The sequence below is a fragment of the Scyliorhinus canicula genome, chromosome 12 (assembly GCF_902713615.1).
Source record: "Scyliorhinus canicula chromosome 12, sScyCan1.1, whole genome shotgun sequence".
In the NCBI taxonomy this organism is placed as follows: Eukaryota; Metazoa; Chordata; class Chondrichthyes; order Carcharhiniformes; family Scyliorhinidae; genus Scyliorhinus; species Scyliorhinus canicula.
In genome coordinates, this window is record NC_052157.1 from 159,114,859 (window position 1) to 159,136,572 (window position 21,714).

Sequence of the window (21,714 nt, forward strand, 5' to 3'; positions counted from 1 at the left end):
ATGTTAACATGTGGGCTAATGTTTGGGGGTTTGGTGGGAGGATGGGATCGTTGTTATTGATATGGGGATTGACATTACATTCGTTACTGATTATTGTTTATTGTTGGGTGTAAATTTGGGAGAAAATTTGAAAAAGGAGAATAAGAATTTTTAAAAAAAAAAGATCTCTTGAATACATTTCAAGAAATCTGCTCCCTCTGAACCCTTTACAATGTGACTAACCCAATTAATGTGGGGAAATTAAAATCCCCTAATATAATTTCTCTATTATTGTTTTTACACACCTCAGTGAATTGTCTACATATCTGAGAGACCCTTGATGCCTTGCCATGAATTCTGACCAATGCGGTCTTCTGACCCCCCACTTCAATCTAGCGGCACAGTTCAGAGCCTGCAGGGAAATTTCTGCCCTGTATATGATGGCAAATTGTTTCTTTTTATAACAAGTGTTAAAAACGTACCGAAAAAGAATGGGATGACCTAAAACATGATTCAAAGTCATAATTCTCTCTTAAAGACGATCAAACAGAACAACAACTTGCACTTTTAAAGTAGCAAAATGTGTCATGGCTCGTGACAGGAGTGTTATTAGACCAAGACTTTAAACCATGTTACATGAAAAGCTATTACAATAGGTGCAAAGGATTGACTTGAAGAAATACCTTAAAGGAGAAGAAACAGATAAGGAGACAAATAGGTTTAGGGATGGGATACCAGAGGTTAGGGTCAAAGCAGTTGGCTCTCAATAGTGAACTGATGGAGCAAGAAGCCAGGATGGAAGAACTGCAGAGATCGCAGAGGGCTGGAGGAGATTAGAGAAATGGAAGGGATAAGGTCTTTGAAATCAAGGAAAAGCATTTTAAATACTTAGAATTGTCAAATTCTAGTGTAGGTCGATGAACAAAGGGTGATAGGTGTCAGTTAGGATATGGGCAGCAGAGGTTTAAGTGAACTGATGTTTACGAAAAGTGGACAGTAACGATAATCTCAAGAGTTTTGCTTCATTAGTAGTAGCAGGACAAGGTCCTGCAAACCTCACCTGTGATAGCCACTCCTCATCTTCTTGGCCACTGTGGTCTGATCCCAGGCTGTCATAAGACTCATGGCGTATAAAAGTGGGTGCAGGACTGCTAGGTGAAACCACTGACAGGGAAAGAAAACATAATTAGCGCATTGTTGGCAATCAAACAGGGAAACATTTTTAGTTTAATTTTCTGGTGTGCAATTGTTCTGTATTTAATTGCAAAATGGTCAACAACAAGTGATATTTTTCAAGCCTTTCTGTGCAGAAGAGCTGTTTGATCCATTCCCAGGGAACCCAGAGGAACATCTCCATACTCCCACAGACCCCCTGAAAATGCCGGCTCATCCCTATGGACCCCTTGTACTGACACCCTCTCAGGGAATTATGCGATTACTGACGATCCCTCTCTAAATACTGCCCCATTTTCAAGATCCTCTGCATACATTGACACACCACTGAGGAACCACTACAAAAACTTACCCCCACCCACCAACCCCAGAATCTCTTATTCACACACTTCTGAAAGGTTCAGTTTTAACCTCGCAAAAGGCAGAAACAGCCATCCAAAGAAAAACCATTGCTGGAAGTTGTTTATTAGTGCAAAACAAAAGTAATGTGCAACTAAGTACAAAAGAACACATACGAAAATCCATAGTGCATAATTCAAAAAGCATTTGGTATCCTTCACCTTAATGGTTGGATATCTGATGGCTTTGAGGAGTGTTTGCCATCTCTTCCCAGGCCCTAGAGAGTCGATGGAACCCTTTAGTCTGCACCAGTAAATGGCCATTTATATATTACGTTATGAGATATTGGTCTCTACATTAGATGCGTTGATGTAACTGTGGGAAAGACCTAGTTATTGCAAATGCTTCCTGTCCACAGAACAATCAAATTTATGAAGGAAGTGCTTGCAGCAGGAAATTCCTCTCCGCAATCATTTCCTCAACTTCCGAAGAAGAAGTCAGTATGGCTCTGACCTGCTCTTCACAGAAACAAATCCAGGCCACAGCAGCACGAGCAAATGACATTTCACCTGACCACCAATTACAATTATGAGTTCAATTCCTCTTTAATGATAACATACTGTGGTCTGAACCGTTTTATGTCGGAGACACAAGGAGAAATCTGTCGGAGACAGATTGTGCCTGCTCATGTCAACCTAACGAGAAGCAGTTGTTTCCTGTTCACTGAATAACCTGTTTGCCAATAATCATTCAGTTATCAGGAAGTGAGTGAGAGTCATAAACAGCTGAGTAGTGTGCAGTCACAGTGTTTAATATGAGAGCACTTGCCATTAGTCATGTAGGATATACACTCTGTCTCATCCTCTCTAGAGCCTATTATAAAAGGATTTACAACATGGAAATCTCCTTTAGAAAAGTCATTCATTCATCGTCAGGTGCGGCCTATTAACATCAGATACAGTAACATCACGAAATAAAGTCCACACTTGCGATTTCCACCGATTCATGTAAAAAATTTATGCATATTATCCCATGAATGAATATAGCCTAAAGCACAATGACACTTAGACCAGTTGCCCCATACTCATTCTTCATTTGCGCGCGCACACACGGATCTCAAATTCACTAACAATAACAAAGAACTGATACAATACTCCACCCAAAAAAGTTAACCCGTCTTTTCTCTTGTCAGATGCTTATGGACCTGCTGTTACTCAGTGTTTTCTTCCAAAAAAAGGTCAAAAATTTCATGGAAAATCACGGAATGCAATCTCCAAACACCAGCAAAAACATGACACAATCTCATGTCACTAAAACAGACCTTGATTTATTCACTCACTGTGAACCAATGACCCTGATTACTGGAAATAGCAGGACCTTTCTACACCATAGAGATGGCATTTTGTGGAATTGCAGAGTGTGATGCCAAACAACAGCTTAAAAATATAAAAATCAAATTAATAAGTCTGATTAATTCACCGTCAACTAACATCTTTTGACACTTTCTCCCATTCGTTCACACTAAATAACTCAGAAACACGTAACCACAAGCAGTCATAATCTCAGCTATTGCTGGCAGTGGTGCTACTGGAACACTGTCAAATCTTCACTTTTGTTCAAAGGTACAAAAAATCCTCCAGGAAACTTCCTTGAAAATACAAAGCAAAATGGCTTGTTTAAACAGAAGGGCTGAAACCATAGCTTGCCACTTCTTTCTCTATTTTTATACCACTTTGTAAAATTAGCTAAACAAAGATCATTTTCATCACACTTACATCCTGAACATGGCAACTCAATGTTGCACGTAAAGTTGCCTGAAGATTCCTCCTTGATCCCTGACCCTGGGGTGCAATAGCAGTACGCTAATTAATTATTAAAGTTTTCTAACAGTCAGCCAGTATGAAGATTGTATTTCTCTTATCCTTCATTAGTCAGTCCCACAGGAGTGGTCAGAGTACTGTGAGATTACCTTGTGGCTCATCCGTCTGCCCAGGGAATACGGTCCAATGCAGGACAATGCCTGCATCAGGCGCCCATAGTTTCCCTCAGTCGGACACATTTTCTCCTCCCTTTCTTTTATGTCGAATAGATTCCAAACACAATGTTTCAAAGGTCAAATTTTAGAAAATTGATTTTTTTTGTTTTAATCTCATCAATACCCTTTTAAAGCAATTGATTTATTTTTTCCCAACGTATTGATATTTTGACTTATAACATGTCTTCTACTGTCTCATTTTCTTTACATTTAGTGTGCCAACGCAAGCAAAATCACTGCATGGTGGAAGTGGTATGGTGAAAGTGACAATATTTTCCCACAGAGAGGGCAAACGGGTGAATCCTTTATTGTTGCGCAGTAACCTATCATGCATCTTGTCTTTCACATAATGAAGTGTCTTACACCCTTGGAGTGTTTTGTTAAGGTGTCAGGAGGGATGGGAAGGGACAAGCGGTGTAGAAATTATTCTGTTGAGACAGGAGTAGGGATGCTACAACTGGTCTCAGTGCCCCAGGTTAGGGGACGTCCCGGCTCCTAACCGTGATCCAGTGACACTAATACTGACAACACCTCTATCGCTCTTATGTGGTGCTTAAGTACATAGAATTTACAGTGCAGAAATAGGTCATTCAGTCCAACCAGATCATGCCAGTTTATGCTCCACATCAGCTTCTTCCCACTACTCATCATCTCACCTTAACAGCATATTCCCTTCTCCCTCATGTATTTATGGAATTGCAGAATGATTACAACACAGAAGGAGTTCATTTGGTTTGTTCTGTTCATGCTGGCTCTTTGCGAAAACAATTCATTGAGTGTCACTCAGCTGACTTTTCCCTGTAATGCTCGAAATTTTTCCTTTTCAGACATTGATCCAATTTCCTTTTGAATGCTTCGATTGAAATCACATAACTTTCCCTTAAATACATCCATGCCATTCCCCTCAGCCACCCATGAGGTAACAAATTCTTTGGGCGGGAGTCTCCGTCCCGCTGCACCCGTTTTCTGGCCAATGGGGTTTCCCATTGTGGGCACCCCCTCGCCGTTGGGAAATCCCCAGGAGTGGGTGCGCTGCTGCCAAAATGGAGAATCCTGCCAGTGGAGAATCCCACCCCTTATTTTCCTGGGTAAAGAGGTTTCTCCCAAATTATTCATTGGATTTATTAGTAACTATCTTATATTTATTTTTATTTTATTTAGATAACCCAATTATTTTTTCCAATGAAGGGGCAATTTAGTGTGGCCAATCTACCTACTCTGCACATTTTTGGGTTGTGGGGGCGAAACCCACGCAGACACAGGGAGAATGTGCAAACTCCGCACGGACAGTGACCCAGAGCCGGGATCGAACCTGGGACCTCAGCGCCGTGAGGCAGTTGTGCTAACCACTAGGCCACCATGCTGCCCCACTATCTTATATTTATAACCTGTAGTTGTGGATTCCCCCCGAGAGCAATGATGTACCAAGTTTGACACTGGAGATAAGTGTCCTGTCCAGATCTTAGCTACTGAACAATAAATGATATGGACAGAAGGGGAGTGGGATAGAAGAACTGGTTTATTGAAGGAAACAATATGTAAAGTTGCACATGTAGTAATACCCTCAGGTCCGTTTGATCAAATAGTCTTATGAATCAGCACGAGGACTAATTTAAGTTAACTAGACTCTGCAACTCCATCTACAAACATGGGTCCATCCACTCTTTAAAAAAAAAGCCTTTGCCAATTACCATCAGAATCTGTATGGATGTAGTCAAAGTCAAAGTCAGAAACAGAACTGAACAATGCAAAAACTTTCTTTTTGCAAGATACAATTTTGGAAATTTGGATGCAATAGATTTTTCCAGGTCTTTTGTTTCTTGCAGTATCTAAATTTTACTCAAGACTTAGATGCAAAAGTGATTATATTGGTGATGTCTACAAGTTTTATGCCTTTGAAATCCACGTGTTGTCTTGGTATGGCTGTGAAGAAATTACAATCACTTCCGGCAAGGAGACTGATGCCACAGGAGGTGATTTTATTCAGCAGAAAGTGATGCATAACTCTTGGATTTTAGCTTTCCTTCAACCTTTGAAACTACACAGGGATGTGTGAGCACTGCTTCACTAACCAATCAACAGTATTTAAATGCAAAGAAATGTCCCATGGCATTTCACACAGAAACATTGCTTGCTGGGCGAAAGAGGAATTATTAGCGGAGACAAGCAATTGCAGTGCTAGAATAATTAAATGAATGAATGTATGAAAATCGCTTATTGTCACAAGTAGGCTTCAATAAAGTTACTGTGAAAAGCCCCTTGTTGCCACATTCCGGCGCCTGTTTCGGGAGAACAAGGGTGGGCATTACAGGAGGATGGGGTGGTCGATCATATGAAACGTTGCAGAGAAGCAGAAGCGCTATGTCACCATAGAGGACTTCACTTATGATTTTCATTGGAGCTTTCACTTCTCTGGCAAGGGTAGAAACCCACACGGAGGGATTCAAATATAAAGTTGTGGGAAGGGTGTGCAGGGGTTCAGGTGGCATCAACATGTTCAAGGATTTAGGAGAGTAAAGGGAGATTAAAAATGGCACAGTACTTTGCAAGGGCTTGTGGAAGGAGTTAAAAATGCAATTTGAAGGGGAGGGGACAATAAGTCGAGTAGAGGGAACCTGAAAGTACTGGAGTAGGCACAATTCCTTCTAAATCAGTTCAGATTCTTTTCATTTAATAAATATAAAATTATGAAGTGAGTCTAGAATATTAGGACATAAGATATTAAAATGGCAACTTACAGTGATTATCATCAAAAAATAAGCAAGGATTCTATTCTCGACAGCTGTCCATTAACAACCTCCCTGTCCCGGACTGGAAAGTGTGGCTGTGGTGTGGTCGAGACAAAGACCAATGCAATCAGATTAAGGGAAAATTAGATAAATATTTCTAACAGAGGAAGGTATACATCTCTGGGGAGAACACAAGATGGGAGGATTTAATTTGGATTGCTTTGGCAGAGAACTGGCACAGACACGGCGGGCTGAACTGCTGCTCTATGATTCCACAGACTTTGGTTAAGGTCAGGGTTGAGCTCAGCTCTGATGTTCTCTGCAGCTGATAGTCACAGCTGACTCTGACACAAAGGATCAGCCCTGAGTGAGATATTGGAGGCAGACTGGCAGTCTTAGTCAGCGAGGGTTAATGCCTCAAGAGAATGGGGTGGGAGGAATTTGCCATTAAAGACAAACAGAAGTAAAACGGTGGCTTTTGACATTAATATTCAAAATGATCTCCCAAACAGTTTCCTGTTGCTCAAAATAACCTGGAGCCTTTTGTTAAGGAGACATGTAGATATCCGTGTGAGACAGGCTGTATCTCCTAACATCAATACAAGCTGTGATTTGTCTTAGAACAATAAATTGCCAAAAAAAACATTATTAGCTTGTCAGGAATGCTGATTTTCATGAAACATCATAATGCAATAGTAATGGTTGTTCTCCAGATTTTTAAGTGGAATAGGACATATCAACGAACCACCACTCGTGTGAGCCAGTGTTGCGGTGCTCAGACTAACTACAAGAAGCCCAGGTTTAACTTATTCCTGACTCTCCAGGGATGGCCACAGGAGCATTACATTTGGCCTCAGTCCTCTTGAGTTTGGGAAGCTTGCTCCTGAATCTGTTCCAGTGACCTCTACCATAAAATGCTGAAATGTGGACACTTGGAAAAAGCAGGAATAGCATCGGGCTTGGGCATCGCTGAAGTTTCACCCCCGCCCACTGGGAATTGCCAACTGACAGTCCCTGTCCGCATTCGCAGATGGTGGCACAGTCAGTTGGGGAAGAGGAATGGCAGTACCTATGTAGCCCAATAAAAGGTAAAGATGAGAAGAGGATTGGTAAGGACACAAATTACCTGCGACAGACCCAATGGTTACGAGTCTGAAGTTCACTTCTTACTGGGCACCCAGAATACATTTAAGAATTTGAATTTTATTTGTATAATAGCTATTCTGCTATTCTTATTCCAAACCTTTGTCAGTGGTATTTACCACAGACAAAGGGAGCCTCATTCTACATTTACTAGAGAGGTTCATTCTGCAGGAGTTGCTACAAGGAACTCAAAACATACTCAGCAAAAAAGCACAACCTTCCACACTGCGTCAAAAAAGGTAAAAGCATCATGCTGGTCCCCAGTGCTGAGAGAGACGGGGAAAAAAGACAGTGAGTATTTGTTTGCTGACCCCAGAGGACAAAGGTCAACTCTAATCAAGGATAATGACTGCTAATGCAGACATCTGATCGCTAGCTAACTGCGGCAGCCTATGAGATTCTGTGCAAAGTCTCTGTGAGTGGTCAGCTGGGGGCTTTCATCTCCAGTTGGATAGATAATGTAACCAAACAACTGACAAAAATGCTAATACTCGAACAAAATGATAGACAGCTACAAATTCTAGCACTGAGCTGTTCTTTAATGATGCTCATGCTGTCCCATTTGTTTTTCATTATTGGTCTCACTCTCACCGCTGACTTTAACCCCATGCAGCCCAGGTACACCAAAGTTATTTTGATCCCTAATTTTCCTCATTCCCTCCTAATGATTAACTTCATTTGTTTTGAAATTTATCCCACGGCCACTGGCCTCAGTCACACAGCTTGGTAATTCTTCATCACTTGGGTCCAGTCACTTGGCATGAGTGGCAAATTGCCCATCTTTAGTTACATATAGCACAGGGATGGAGTCACCTACGGCCCAAAGCAGGTCAGAGAGGCACCTTCCTTTCCAAATGGACATTCGTAAACTAGTCACTTTCTTTTTATAAGGCTGCAGCTTCAATAGTAACTTTTCGCAGCTTGCCTTAAAATGAGCATATATTTTAAATTTGGTTTCAAATTGCAGCAACCACTGGGGTGCTAACAAAATACCATAATTGCTACACTACTGTAGCCCAGTGAGTGTTTGAGCAATACCTCATCATGGCTTCTGTCCTTAGTTGATGTCCAACACTTTCAGTTGAGGTCAATGAATAATGATCAGGAACAAGTAATCCTGATTGCAATCTTTTCAAATAATATTTAGCAGTACACTGTCAGTCACCATTAACTGGTGCATTCTCCATAGCAACGTCTCTAGCAATCAGTACATTCTTTGCATACAGTATAAAGTTGTTGCTTTCCTTGACATTGGTATTCTTGCGATTGATCTGATGACTGCAAGATGAAAAGCTTTGACAAAATGTCTTTCTCAGCAATATTCAATAAAATGTCTGCAGGATTTATTGAGTTGGAATTACATGAACTCTTACATTAGAAAGGGGACCATGGCAGGTTAACAGGACAGCCAAAGGACCATCACAATTGCCACTGAGCAAAGCTATTGGTTGATGACACTGAGTAAGCCTATTATTTGAGTAAGCCATTAAAACAGTGATACAATTTAAAGAGGTCATCATAGAAAACTTTGGAGGAAGAAAATGTAAGAATTGCATCTTTAAAATTGCATTGCAGGCACCAGGAGCGAGATTCTCCAGTCTTCCCATGGCATGTTTCTCAGTGGCAGGAGATGGCCGCCGTTGGCCGGTGGAGGGATCTTCTGGTCTCACCGCTGTCAATGGGATTTCCCATTGAATCCACCCTCACCACCGGGAAACCTGCGGTGGGGGTGCGCCGTCGGCAGGACCAGATGATCCCGGTGGCGTGAACAGCTGGCAAATCTCACCCAGGAAGTGTGTCCCATCTTAAGCATAAGCTTCAGTTATCCCTATTTTCCCATTAACAGGAAACCTGGTTATAGATGAGTTTAGTTGTATTCTCACTGATTATTATCTCATCAGCCATTTTTAGTTAATCACACTGCACAGAAACAACTATGCACACCGGCCTTATGAAATGTCAGGACCACCAGGTGAAGGTGGGGAGGAAAATGGTACATACAAGTTTGAGTTGACATAAGAAGAGAAAATGCTGGAAACACGCAGCAGGTCAGGTGGCATCTCAGAACAGAGTTAATGGGCATGATCTTCCAGCCGCGTAGCACCTTCATTCAGCTGAACTGGGGCACAATATGATGGTAAATGCCCGGAGAGGCCTCTTCTGGGACCTACCCGCCTCGCGAGATCTAACAAGATCTAACCCCTCCGCTTCAGGGACCCCAGGAAGCACCGTACTGTATTGGTCTCCACACGGGACCAGGCGGACTGGCACTTGGGGGGTGGGGGGGGCGGCCCCAGGGGATTGTAGGCCCCCAGGTGATTGCCTTCTGGACTGGGTGGCACCCTGGAACTACCGGTGCCACCGGGGCACCTTGGCACTGCCAGCATGGCACTACCCACCTGGCACCCTGGCAGTGCCACCTGGCTACCGGGCTAGGGATTGGTCCTGGGGGTGTCTTGCCCGTGTGAGGTGTGGGGAGGGTGTCTTGAAGACCCTCCCTTATAGATGAGTTGAGACTTTGAGGGGGGGGGGTCCAGGTGTTGCGAGGTTGCGAGGAGGGGGGGGGGGGGGGGGGGGGGGGGGGGGGCAAGTGATCGGGATGTCATTTAAAAATGGCGTCCCGATCTCCTCCGGCATGAAGGTTTCTGGTGAGTAGAACTCATCAGTGCAGGAAACGGGACTAAGTGTGGCCTCGGAGGGGTGTTTCCCGCTGAGGCCCCGGATGCAACAAAGATCTGTTTGATAGTGCAGTCTTTCTCGGTGCTGCGAGCGTCAGAAAACAATGTGCTTGACACAGGAACATGTTGCAATTCGGTTAGATAATGCCAACAGTTTCATGTCAATGACCCTTCACCAGAACTGAGATTTGTTCCCCCTCTGGAACAATAGCTTAATGTTTGATACTCGGGTCATGTTCTCAGGGGATGTTGGAGGAAGCGTTGGAGAGTTGATATTTGGCCTCTGCTCGGTTGGGATCTGTACAGGAGACAACAACACCACCCTTGTCCACAGCTTTGAGACGATGTCAGGGTTAATCCTGAAAAAACGGAATGCTACAAGTTCAGAGGGAACTTATTTTAGTGTAGTCCAAGTTGGAGTGAGTGAAGGGTGAAGAAAAATTGTGATGACTGATGTTACGTTGGCAGTAACCAATGAAAGGGCATAGAGTGGGTAAGAGATCGAAAGGAAGGGTCCAGATGGGGGGAGAATATTGGAGATAGGTCAAAGGGGTCACTAAGTTGGGGCAATATTCCTGGCCAAAGAAGTGGGCTTGGAGGTGGAGGTGACAAAAGAGGAGTTCAGCATTGTGCAGAGCTTGAAATTCAATGAGGAGGGGCCATAAAGGAATAAAGCTGAGGCGTTTGCTGAGGACAAATCATTCAAAGTCAGGGAGGGGAAGGTCAGAGTGTATCATGAATAGTTTGCAACTGTATTAGCTTATCCTAGTTGCAGTAATAGTGGGACCCTTCGTAACCTGGGGTAAAACACAGCCCGGGGATCCCACTTTTCAATTGATTCCAGTAACTGCTGAAGGAAAGAATCCATTTGGGACAGAGAATTCTACATTTCTATTCCTGCTCGTGTGAAAAAGTGTTCCTGATTTCCCTCCTAAATGGTCCAGCTCCCACTTTTAAGATTATGTCACCTTGTTCTTGGTTTCCCCCATCAGAGGAAACAGTTTTCCTTCATTCAGTCGTTTTAGCATTTTAAACACTAATAGGGCAAACAATTGATGATAATGAATTAAATAATAACAGAAGAAATAGCTCAGAGAATAACCAGCTTTGGGAGAACTGTATTATCTGACACCTGGTCCATCTAACATCCTAAACAATGACATTCTGCTATCGTAGAGTTGCCACCAAGATAACAATGACAGAGAGAAAACTACTTACACCCAGCCAGCTGGTTCTGACAGTGTTGCACAGCATCAGCACTGAGCAGCAAAGGGTGATTTGAATTGAATGGTGGTTGGAGTTCATTCCACTGTGGAGTCCTATTTGGCAGAGAGATAAAAAACACAAGTCATTTGGCAAGAACAGATTATACTTTCCACATTCAAAATTCAAATATATCATGCTGAGGTTGTTATGTAGGTCATTGCTTTGGATGTCATTACTAAAGACACAATGGAGGCCTCTTTCAGGTAATCTTCCACCATCTTTTGAACCCTCGGGACTGGGTGTATTCCACTCATGATGAACTTTGCGAGATGTTCTAACATATCCTTTTCTCCCCCTCCTTCACTTTGTCCCATTCTGGTCCCAGGCATATTGCTAATTGCCACTGGCACCAGCTGCTCAGCAAAGCGGCATGGTGGCACTGGCTTGACGTCCTGCAATGCTGAACACATCTAGGTGAGGATCTTTTGATTATTATTAATGTAGGTAAATGAATTCTCGTATTTTAAATTTTGCATACCTTGTCTGCTTCAGTTGTGCAAGCCATCCAGTCAATGTATGGACTTGATTGTTTCAAACTTGGGTTGCTTATGGAAAGAGTAATTTTGAATCAATTTACAGTGGCACAGTGGTTACCACTGCTGCATCACAGCGCCAGGGATCCGGGTTCAATTCTGGCCTTGGGTGACTGTGTGGAGTTTGCACGCTCTCCCCGTATCTGCGTGGGTTTTCTCCGGTTTCCTCCCACAGACCAAAGATGTGCAGGTTAGGTGGATTGACCATGCTAAAATTGCCTCTTATTGTCCAAAGATGTGCAGATTAGGTTACGGGGACAGGGCAGGGTGGATGGGAGAGTGGACCTGTGTGGAGTGCTCTTTTGGAGAGTTTTTTTAGACTCCTTCTGCACAGCAGGGATTCTATGATTTTGGGGCCAAGTGGGCACAGATTTACTTCTGCACAAAGGGGTAGTATGGAAGCTATCCAAAGTGTTGCTCAAAAAGCTTAATTACACCTTTCAGAATTTCAGAAGACTGACATCTGTCACTCTCCCCCATTGGGGTCTGACCCAGGCTGTGTGGAAACCCAGAGTGCAAGGCTTCAGGGCCCTGCCATTATTTGTTTGGTTCCTTGTATGTCTAAAAAGGTTACATAGAATGTACAGCACAAAGTAGGTCACTCAGTCTATCTTGTTTATTTCGGTGTTTAAGCTCCACTAGAGTATCCTGCCACTCCTCCATTACAGCAGTGAATACATATCAAAAGGTCATTCTTTGGCTCTAAAGCCCTTTGGAATGTCCTGAGGTTTTGAAAGAGGCTATACAAATGCAAGTTCTTTCTTCTAAGCTAATCATTATAACCCGCTATTCATTTCTTCGTCATCTGGCATCCCCTTAAATGCATCGGTGCTATTCACATCAGCTACTCATTGTGCTAGCAAGTACAAATTCCAGACATTCCCTGGTTAAAGAAGTCTCTCCTGAATTTCTTCTCAGATTTATTTATGGTGGGTACTTCCGGAGGCGGCATGTAGGCAGCAATCGTACATGAGGTGGCACCCGCCAGGGTAGTACATTTTTGCCCTTTCGCCTGCTTCTTTTGGGGATTTTTCAGCTAAAATTTCACAATTTCAATGGGATAATGTTCATATGCAAGAGATATGCCCAGAAAGTCCAGGAAAAGGAAGCCTGCAAATAAAAATTCATCAACGGATTCGGAAGCCTTTCGAGATTCTTTAGTTGAGAAAATGACGGAGGGCACTACCTCGAGTCTGGCCACTCCATTGATGGCTGAGATGCTCACAGGCATCTTGGCAAGAGAATTTCAGAAACAGCCACGGGCTGTCTCCGACAAATCCCACAAGTCAATAGAAGAGGCCCTAGTTCCTATTTGGTCGGCATTGCAGAAGATGGATGAGACAGTAAAGGCGAATAGCACGCGATACAAGTTGTGGAGGCAGTTCTCCCAAGGCAGAGCAATCAGACTGTCGCCTTGGAAGCAGAGTTGGTAATAATGGTCGGGTTAATAATGCACTGAGGGCAAAGATGGATGATCTGGAGAACTGCTCCAGGAGACAGAATCTTAGAATCGTGGGATTGCCGGAGAGAATGGAAAGCCCTGACGGACTACATCTCAAAGATATTTGCAAAGTTGGTGGGGGAGGGTGGATCGACGTCCCCTCCCGAGCTGGGTTGAGCTCACTGGTCACTCATGCAGAAGCCCCATTCCAGCGAGCCACCATGGGCAACCATTGTGAGGTTCCACAGTTTTCAGGATAGGAACGAGTCCTGAGATGGGCGAAGGTTCATCGGGACTACAAGTGGGAGGGCCCCCATCTGGCTCTATCAGGATGTGGGCGCGGAGCTGCCTAAAAAGCGGGTGGTGTTTAACAAGGCCGCTTTGTATAAGAGTGAAGTTCGATTTGGGATGGTATGCCCTGCATGTCTCAGTGTGATGTTTGATACAAAGGACCATCATTTTGATGCGCCAAAGGAGACAGATGCTTTTGTTCGGAAGCATGGGCTGGAGGAGAGCTCATCGCAATTTTCACGGGGTCTTTGTATGTTTGGGGAGGGCATGTGGGGTTATGGGGATTTGCTGGGGTTTCTTGTGCATGTTTGCATTTTCTTGTACTTGTGTGGGATGGGTGTTTTTTCTTCGATAATTTGAGTTGGATTTGAGTGGAGGGGTTTGATGGTTATTTATTTGTTTTCACTCTGGCCGGGGATCGCCCCACTGGCTGAAGAGTTAGCTAATGGTGCGGAGCGGTGGGGGGTAACGGCAGCTCATTAATTTAGTGTAATGAGCTCAGGGTTTTTTTTTGTTCGGGGCTAGGGGTAGTTGACATAGGGCCTAGGGCCTGTTTGTCTTTTGATTGTTTGATTGATTATTTGGGGAGAAGGCCCCCAATTCGGCTGGTCACACGGAATGTAAGGTGGGTTGAATGGCCCAGTGAAAAGGTCAAGGATATTTGTTCACCTGAAAAATTTGAGTGTTGATGTGATGTTTCTGCAGGGAGATCATTTGCAGGCCACGGAGCAGACAAGGTTATGGATGGGGTGGAACCCTGGGACAGGTATTCCACTCGGGGTGCGATGGGAGGGTCCGGGGGGCGGAGGGGAAGGGGCTGCAGATTCGATTCATAAAAGAGTTTCTTTTTCGGCGGACCCAAAACGGGAGACTCATGATTACCAGTGGTTCCCTCGCGGGCACCTCGGTGGTTCTAGTTGTTCAGTAAGTTGGGATGACATGGCTGTTATTTTTTATTTATTTATTTTGTTAATAAATTTAAAGTACCCAATTCATTTTTTCCAATTAAGGGGCAATTTAGCGTGGCCAATCCACCAAACCTGCACATCTTTGGATTGTGGGGGCGAAACCCACACAAACAGGGGGAAAATGTGCAAACTCCACATGGACAGTGACCCAGAGCCGGGATCAAACCTGGGACCTCAGCGCCTTGAGGGAGCTGTGTTAGCCACTGCGCCACCATACTGCCCTTACACGACTTTTATTTTTTAAAATAAATTTAGAGTACCCAATTCATTTTTTCCAATTAAGTGGCAATTTGGAGTGGCAAATCCACCTACCCTGCACATCTTTGGGTTGAGGGGGTGAAACACATGCAAACACGGGGAGAATGAGCAAACTCCACACGGACAGTGACCCAGAGCCGGGATCAAACCTGGGACTTCAGCGGCGTGAAGCTAACAGGGCTAACCCATTGTGCCACCATGCTGCCCACAACACGGCTTTTATTAACAAGTGACTGGCTTCTATTCCTGACTTGGACTCACAGCAGCTAATTTTTTTTGGGGCGGGGGGGGGGGGGGGGGGGTCACCAGTTGCGTTTTGGACCCACCGATCTAGACCTTTGGTCCCATATCCATCAGGTTTATTCTCGGATTGACTTCTTTGTGGTGAGTAGGTCTCTCCTTCCTTGGGTAAAGTGAGCAGGATAATCGGCAATTGTGATCTCAAGCCATGCCCCACATTGTGCTTATTGTGCATTTGGTATTAGAGCCAGGTCCCTCTCAACACTCACCGTGGAGATTGGACACAACGTTGTTCGCAGACTAAGAATTTTGCGAGCGCATATCCTCCTCCATCAGTGAGTACATTACGTTTAATAAGGGTGAGTCTATCTCACCTTCTACATTGTGGGAGGCCCTTAATGTGGTTATTAGGGTGGAGATGATTTCCTACACAACACAAAAGGAAAGGATTGGGAGGGAGGAGCTGCAGAAGCTAGTGGATTCCATCCGTGAGGTGGATTATCAGTACTCACTTGCACCTACACCAGAGTTGATGGCGAGTAGGAAGACATTGCAGACACAATTTGAGATACTCCCAATGGGTAAGGCGGTGAAGCAGCTGTGAGGCTCAGGGGGAACATTCTATGGACATGGCGAGTTGCCTTTTCGCGTACCAGCTGAGACGGCAGGCTGCCTCCAGGGAGATTGTGCAGGTAAGGGACTCGGTTGACAGTTTGGTTTCCGCTCCATTGATGGTTAACACTGTGTTTGAAGCCTTTAAACCAAGGCTCAGTAAATTGGAGCCCCCGGAGGAGAGTTCACCCATAATATAATTTTTGGATGGGTTATCCTTCCTGGTGGGGAGGGGGAGAGAAGATTTAATGAGATCTTGCGAGGCCTCATAATCTGGATCATGTCCATTGAGGACGGAATCCAGATTTGGGATATGGGAGACTTTAACTTTCCAAATATTGACTGGAAAAGATATAGTTCGAGTACATTAGATGGGTCGTTCTTTGTACAATGTGTGCAGGAGGGTTTCCTGACACAATATGTTGACAGGCCAACAAGAGGCGAGGCCACATTGGATTTGGTTTTGGGTAATGAACCAGGCCAGGTGTTAGATCTGGAGGTAGGTGAGCACTTTGGAAACAGTGACCACAATTCGGTGACCTTTACGTTAGTGATGGAAAGGGATAAGTATACCCCGCAGGGCAAGAGTTATAGCTGGGGGAAGGGCAATTATGATGCCATTAGACATGACTTAGGATGTGTTGGTTGGAGAAGTAGGCTGCAAGGGTTGGGCACACTGGATATGTGGAGCTTGTTCAAGGAACAGCTATTGCATGTTCTTGATAAGTACGTACCAGTCAGGCAGGGAGGAAGGGGTCGAGCGAGGGAACCGTGGTTTACCAAAGAAGTGGAATCTCTTGTTAAGAGGAAGAAGGAGGCCTATGTGAAGATGAGGCATGAAGTTTCAGTTGGGGCGCTTGATAATTACAAGAAAGCGAGGAAGGATCTAAAGAGAGAGCTGAGACGAGCAAGGAGGGGACATGAGAAGTCTTTGGCAGGTAGGATCAAGGAAAACCCAAAAGCTTTCTATAGGTATGTCAGGAATAAAAGAATGACTAGGGTAAGAGTAGGGCCAGTCAAGGACAGTGGTGGGAAGTTGTGTCTGGAGGCTGAGGAGATAAGCGAGATACTAAATGAATACTTTTCGTCAGTATTCACTCAAGAAAAAGATAATATTGTGGAGGAGAATGCTGAGACCCAGGCTATTAGAATAGATGGCATTGAGGTGCGTAGGGAAGAAGTGTTGGCAATTCTGGACAAGGTGAAAATAGATAAGTCCCCGGGGCCGGATGGGATTTATCCTAGGATTCTCTGGGAATCCAGGGAAGAGATTGCTGAGCCTTTGGCTTTGATTTTTAGGTCATCATTGGCTACAGGAATAGTGCCAGAGGACTGGAGGATAGCAAATGTGGTCCCTTTGTTTAAGAAGGGGAGTAGAGATAACCCCGGTAACTATAGGCCGGTGAGCCTAACGTCTGTGGTGGGTAAGGTCTTGGAGAGGATTATAAAAGATACGATTTATAAACATCTAGATAGGAATAATATGATTAGGGATAGTCAGCATGGTTTTGTGAAGGGTAGGTCATGCCTCACAAACCTTATCGAGTTCTTTGAGAAGGTGACTGAACAGGTAGACGAGGGTAGAGCAGTTGATGTGGTGTATATGGATTTCAGTAAAGCGTTTGATAAGGTTCCCCACGGTCGGCTATTGCAGAAAATACGGAGTCTGGGGATTGAGGGTGATTTAGAGATGTGGATCAGAAATTGGCTAGTTGAAAGAGGACAGAGAGTGGTAGTTGATGGGAAATGTTCAGAATGGAGTTCAGTTACGAGTGGCGTACCACAAGGATCTGTTCTGGGGCCGTTGCTGTTTGTCATTTTTATAAATGACCTAGAGGAGGGCGCAGAAGGATGGGTGAGTAAATTTGCAGACGACACTAAAGTCGGTGGAGTTGTAGACAGTGCGGAAGGATGTTGCAGGTTACAGAGGGACATAGATAAGCTGCAGAGCTGGGCTGAGAGGTGGCAAATGGAGTTTAATGTGGAGAAGTGTGAGGTGATTCACTTTGGAAAGAATAACAGGAATGCGGAATATTTGGCTAATGGTAAAATTCTTGGTAGTGTGGATGAGCAGAGGGATCTTGGTGTCCATGTACATAGATCCCTGAAAGTTGCCACCCAGGTTGATAGGGTTGTGAAGAAGGCCTATGGTGTGTTGGCCTTTATTGGTAGAGGGATTGAGTTCCGGAGCCATGAGGTCATGTTGCAGTTGTACAAAACTCTAGTACGGCCGCATTTGGAGTATTGCGTACAGTTCTGGTCGCCTCATTATAGGAAGGACGTGGAAGCTTTGGAACGGGTGCAGAGGAGATTTACCAGGATGTTGCCTGGTATGGAGGGAAAATCTTATGAGGAAAGGCTGATGGACTTGAGGTTGTTTTCGTTAGAGAGAAGAAGGTTAAGAGGTGACTTAATAGAGGCATACAAAATGATCAGAGGGTTAGATAGGGTGGACAGCGAGAGCCTTCTCCCGCGGATGGAGGTGGCTAGCACGAGGGGACATAGCCTTAAATTGAGGGGTAATAGATATAGGACAGAGGTCAGAGGTGGGTTTTTTACGCAAAGAGTGGTGAGGCCGTGGAATGCCCTACCTGCAACAGTAGTGAACTCGCCAACATTGAGGGCATTTAAAAATTTATTGGATAAGCATATGGATGATAAGGGCATAGTGTAGGTTAGATGGCCTTTAGTTTTTTTTTCCATGTCGGTGCAACATCGAGGGCCGAAGGGCCTGTACTGCGCTGTATCGTTCTATGTTCTATGTTCTATGTTCAAGTGAGCAATTAATCTCACATGAATATGTCTAAGCCGAATCTACCCAGCACCCGGAATCGAATGGCCTTGCCTCAGAGACCCCGATTGGGTGCCATTTAGCACTAGTTTCCACAAATGTGGACCAGGTGTACCGGCACATGTGGGGGTCTCCCAGGTGATTGGAATCCCCTGGGTGGTCAGGCTCTGGGAAGGTGATACCCTGCACCACTGATGCCACGTGGGCCATCTGGGTGCCATCCTGGCAATACCCAGGTGCCAGGATGGCAGTGCCATGGTGCCCAGGTGGTAGCTTGCCCAAGCTAGGATCAGGTCCAGGGGTGCCTGTCCTTATGAGGTGGGGTGCAGGGGGCTCAAGGAGCCCCTAATCAGTAAGTTTGGGTGTTGGGGTGGTCCAGAGGTCACGGTGGGGGGGGGGTTAGAGATCAGGGCACCATTTTACATCTCTTCCTGCACTGGTGAGCTGAGCTTGTTCGTGAAGAAAATGGGACTAAATGCAGCCTTGGCAGGGCATTCCTCGCTGAGGCCCAGAAATTAAGCAGAGATCCATTGAATAGCAGGGCCGTTCTTGACATTGCCAGCACCAGGAAACACCCGGCTAAACGTGTCCAATATGGGATTCTGTTTAAATTCCGTTAAATCGTGCCCTATATCTTGTATTCATCTTCTGTACAGGGCCCCCACCAAGTGTTCGTACAAATGCCTTGAGCTCAACTTACTTTCAGTTGAACAGGGGTACAAGGCACAGTTTTCCACTGTCTCCGCTTTTCTTTGCTTTGGCTGTCGAACCATTGGCCATAGAGTTAAGATCTTCCAATGATTGGAGGGGCAGACAGGGAGAGGGAGGGAGCATAGAACGTCTTTGTATGTAGATGATGTGCTTCTTTATATCATGGACCCAGTCTCTGTCATGGATAAGATAATGAAGCTACTTTGGAGTTTTGGCTCCTTTTCGAGCAAAACTTTCCGGTGAATTCCCCCGGGGGAAGCCGATCTGGATGATGTTGCCTTTTCACATGGCCAGATCGAGCTTTAGTTATCTGGGAATCCGGGTGGCCCATGATTGGGCCTCGCTTCATAAATTAAATTATGCTAGTCTGGTGAATGGGGTTAAATCTAACTCACAGAAGTAGGATAACCTTCCCTTGTCCTTGGTGGGCAAGGTTCGTTCAGACTGTTGAAATGAATGCCCTCCCGAAGTTTTTATTTCTTTTTCAGTGTCTCCAGATTTTTCTCCGCAAACCTTTTTGTCAGAGTCAACAAATTGATATCTTCCTTCATTTGGCGGGCAAGACCCCAAGGATTCGTAGGGATTTTCTTCAGAGAGAGAGAGAGAGAGAGAGACAGTCTTTTTTTTTTATAAATGTTTTTATTCAGTTTTCGTATTTTATATTGAACAAATTACAAATTGTTAGGAGAGAGAAATAAAAAAAAAACAAACAAAAACAAACACGCAAAAATTAACATACATATTTACAGGTAAGCATCTTCGTAGTAGTAACTGCGCCCCCCCCCCCCCCCCCCCCCTCAACATGTTTATTTAGCTTGGTTTTGGGCCTTAGCTAGCCATCAAACCCCCGTAACGAACCTGTAGCCCCCCCCCCCCCCCCCCTCCCGCTACCTTCCCCCGACTATTCTTCCTCTTGTACATTGGCCACAAATAGGTCCCGGAACAGTTGCATGAATGGCTCCCACGTTCTGTGGAAGCCGTCGTCCGACCCTCGGATGGCAAATTTGATTTTCTCCATTTGGAGAGATTCCGAGAGGTCGGACAGCCAGTCCGCAGCTCTGGGCGGTGCTGCTGACCGCCAGCCAAACAGGATTCTACGGCGGGCGATCAGGGAGGCAAAGGCAAGGGCGTCCGCCCTCCTCCCCAGGAATAGATCTGGCTGGTCTGAAACCCCGAAGACCGCCACTATCGGGCATGGCTCCACCCTCACCCCCACCACTTTGGACATAGCCTCGAAGAAGGCTGTCCAGTACTCCACAAGTCTGGGGCAAGACCAGAACATGTGGGCGTGGTTGGCCGGGCCTCTTTGGCACCGCTCACATCTGTCTTCCACCTCCGGGAAGAACCGACTCATACGGGTTCTTGTTAGGTGGGCTCTATGTACCACTTTTAGTTGCGTCAGGCTGAGCCTTGCGCACGTGGAGGTGGAGTTGACCCTATGCAGTGCTTCGCTCCAGAGTCCCCACCCTATCTCCATCCCCAGGTCGTCCTCCCATTTCCTCCTTGTTGCGTCCAGTACGGTGTCGTCCCTATCTACCAGTCGGTCATACATGTCACTACAGTTCCCTTTCTCTAGGATACTTGCGTCCAGTAGGTCTTCCAGTAGTGTCTGTCGTGGCGGTTGTGGGTACGTCCTTGTCTCCTTTCGTAGGAAGTTTTTGAGCTGCAGGTACCGTAGCTCGTTCCCCCCAGCTAGCTGAAATTTCTCTGTCAGTTCGTCCAGTGTTGCGATCCTGTCGTCCGTGTATAGGTCCCTGACTGTCAATGTTCCCCCGTCCTGCCTCCACCTTTTGAAGGTGGCGTCGGTCAGTGCTGGTTTGAACCTATGGTTGTTGCAGATGGGAGCCCTGTTCGACATTTTGGTCAGGCCAAGTTGCTGCCGCAGTTGGTTCCAGGATTGGAGGGTGGCTGTCACCACTGGGCTGCTGGAGTGTTTTTTGGGTGGGGATGGGAGTGCTGCCGTGGCGAGGGCCCGGAGGGAGGTTCCCATGCAGGAGGCCTCCTCCGCACGCACCCACTCAGCTTCTGGCTCCTGGATCCATCCCCTTACTCGCTCGGCTGTTGCTGCCCAGTGGTAGAATTGTAGATTCGGGAGGGCTAACCCTCCCCTGGTTTTTGTTTTTTGTAAGACCTTCTTTGGGATCCTAGCATTTTTACCCTCCCATACGAACGCCATGATGAGTTTGTCCAGCGCTTTGAAAAAGGCCTTGGGGATGTAGATCGGAATGGATCTAAACAGGAAGAGGAACCTGGGCAGTACGTTCATTTTGATCGTCTGAACTCTCCCCGCGAGGGAGAGCGGGAGTGTGTTCCATCTTTGCAGGTCCTTTTTAACTTCCTCCGTCAGGCTGGTGAGGTTCCATTTGTGGATCCCTTTCCAGTCATGGGCTATTTGGATCCCCAGGTAGCGGAATTTATGTCGGGCTTGTTTGAACGGCAGCCCCTTTAGTGCTGCCCCCCCCCCCCCCCCCCCCCCCCCCCCCTTGCGGGTGTAATGGGAAGATCTCACTTTTGCTCATGTTGAGTT

At 45.5% G+C, this 21,714-nt stretch overlaps 1 protein-coding gene across 3 annotated transcripts in view; it reads right to left on the reverse strand.

Annotated features, from left to right (window-relative positions):
* Positions 1-21,714, reverse strand: part of bcas3 (BCAS3 microtubule associated cell migration factor) — a 1,085,633-nt gene that overhangs the window by 498,228 nt on the left and 565,691 nt on the right. For all 3 annotated transcript variants that reach the window (XM_038814687.1, XM_038814685.1, XM_038814686.1), the window contains 2 exons: positions 11,295-11,395; positions 1,040-1,143 (listed from right to left, as the gene is read on the reverse strand). In XM_038814687.1, coding sequence (XP_038670615.1) covers positions 1,040-1,143; positions 11,295-11,395 — 205 coding nt within the window. The remainder of the gene's footprint in view (positions 1-1,039; positions 1,144-11,294; positions 11,396-21,714) is intronic.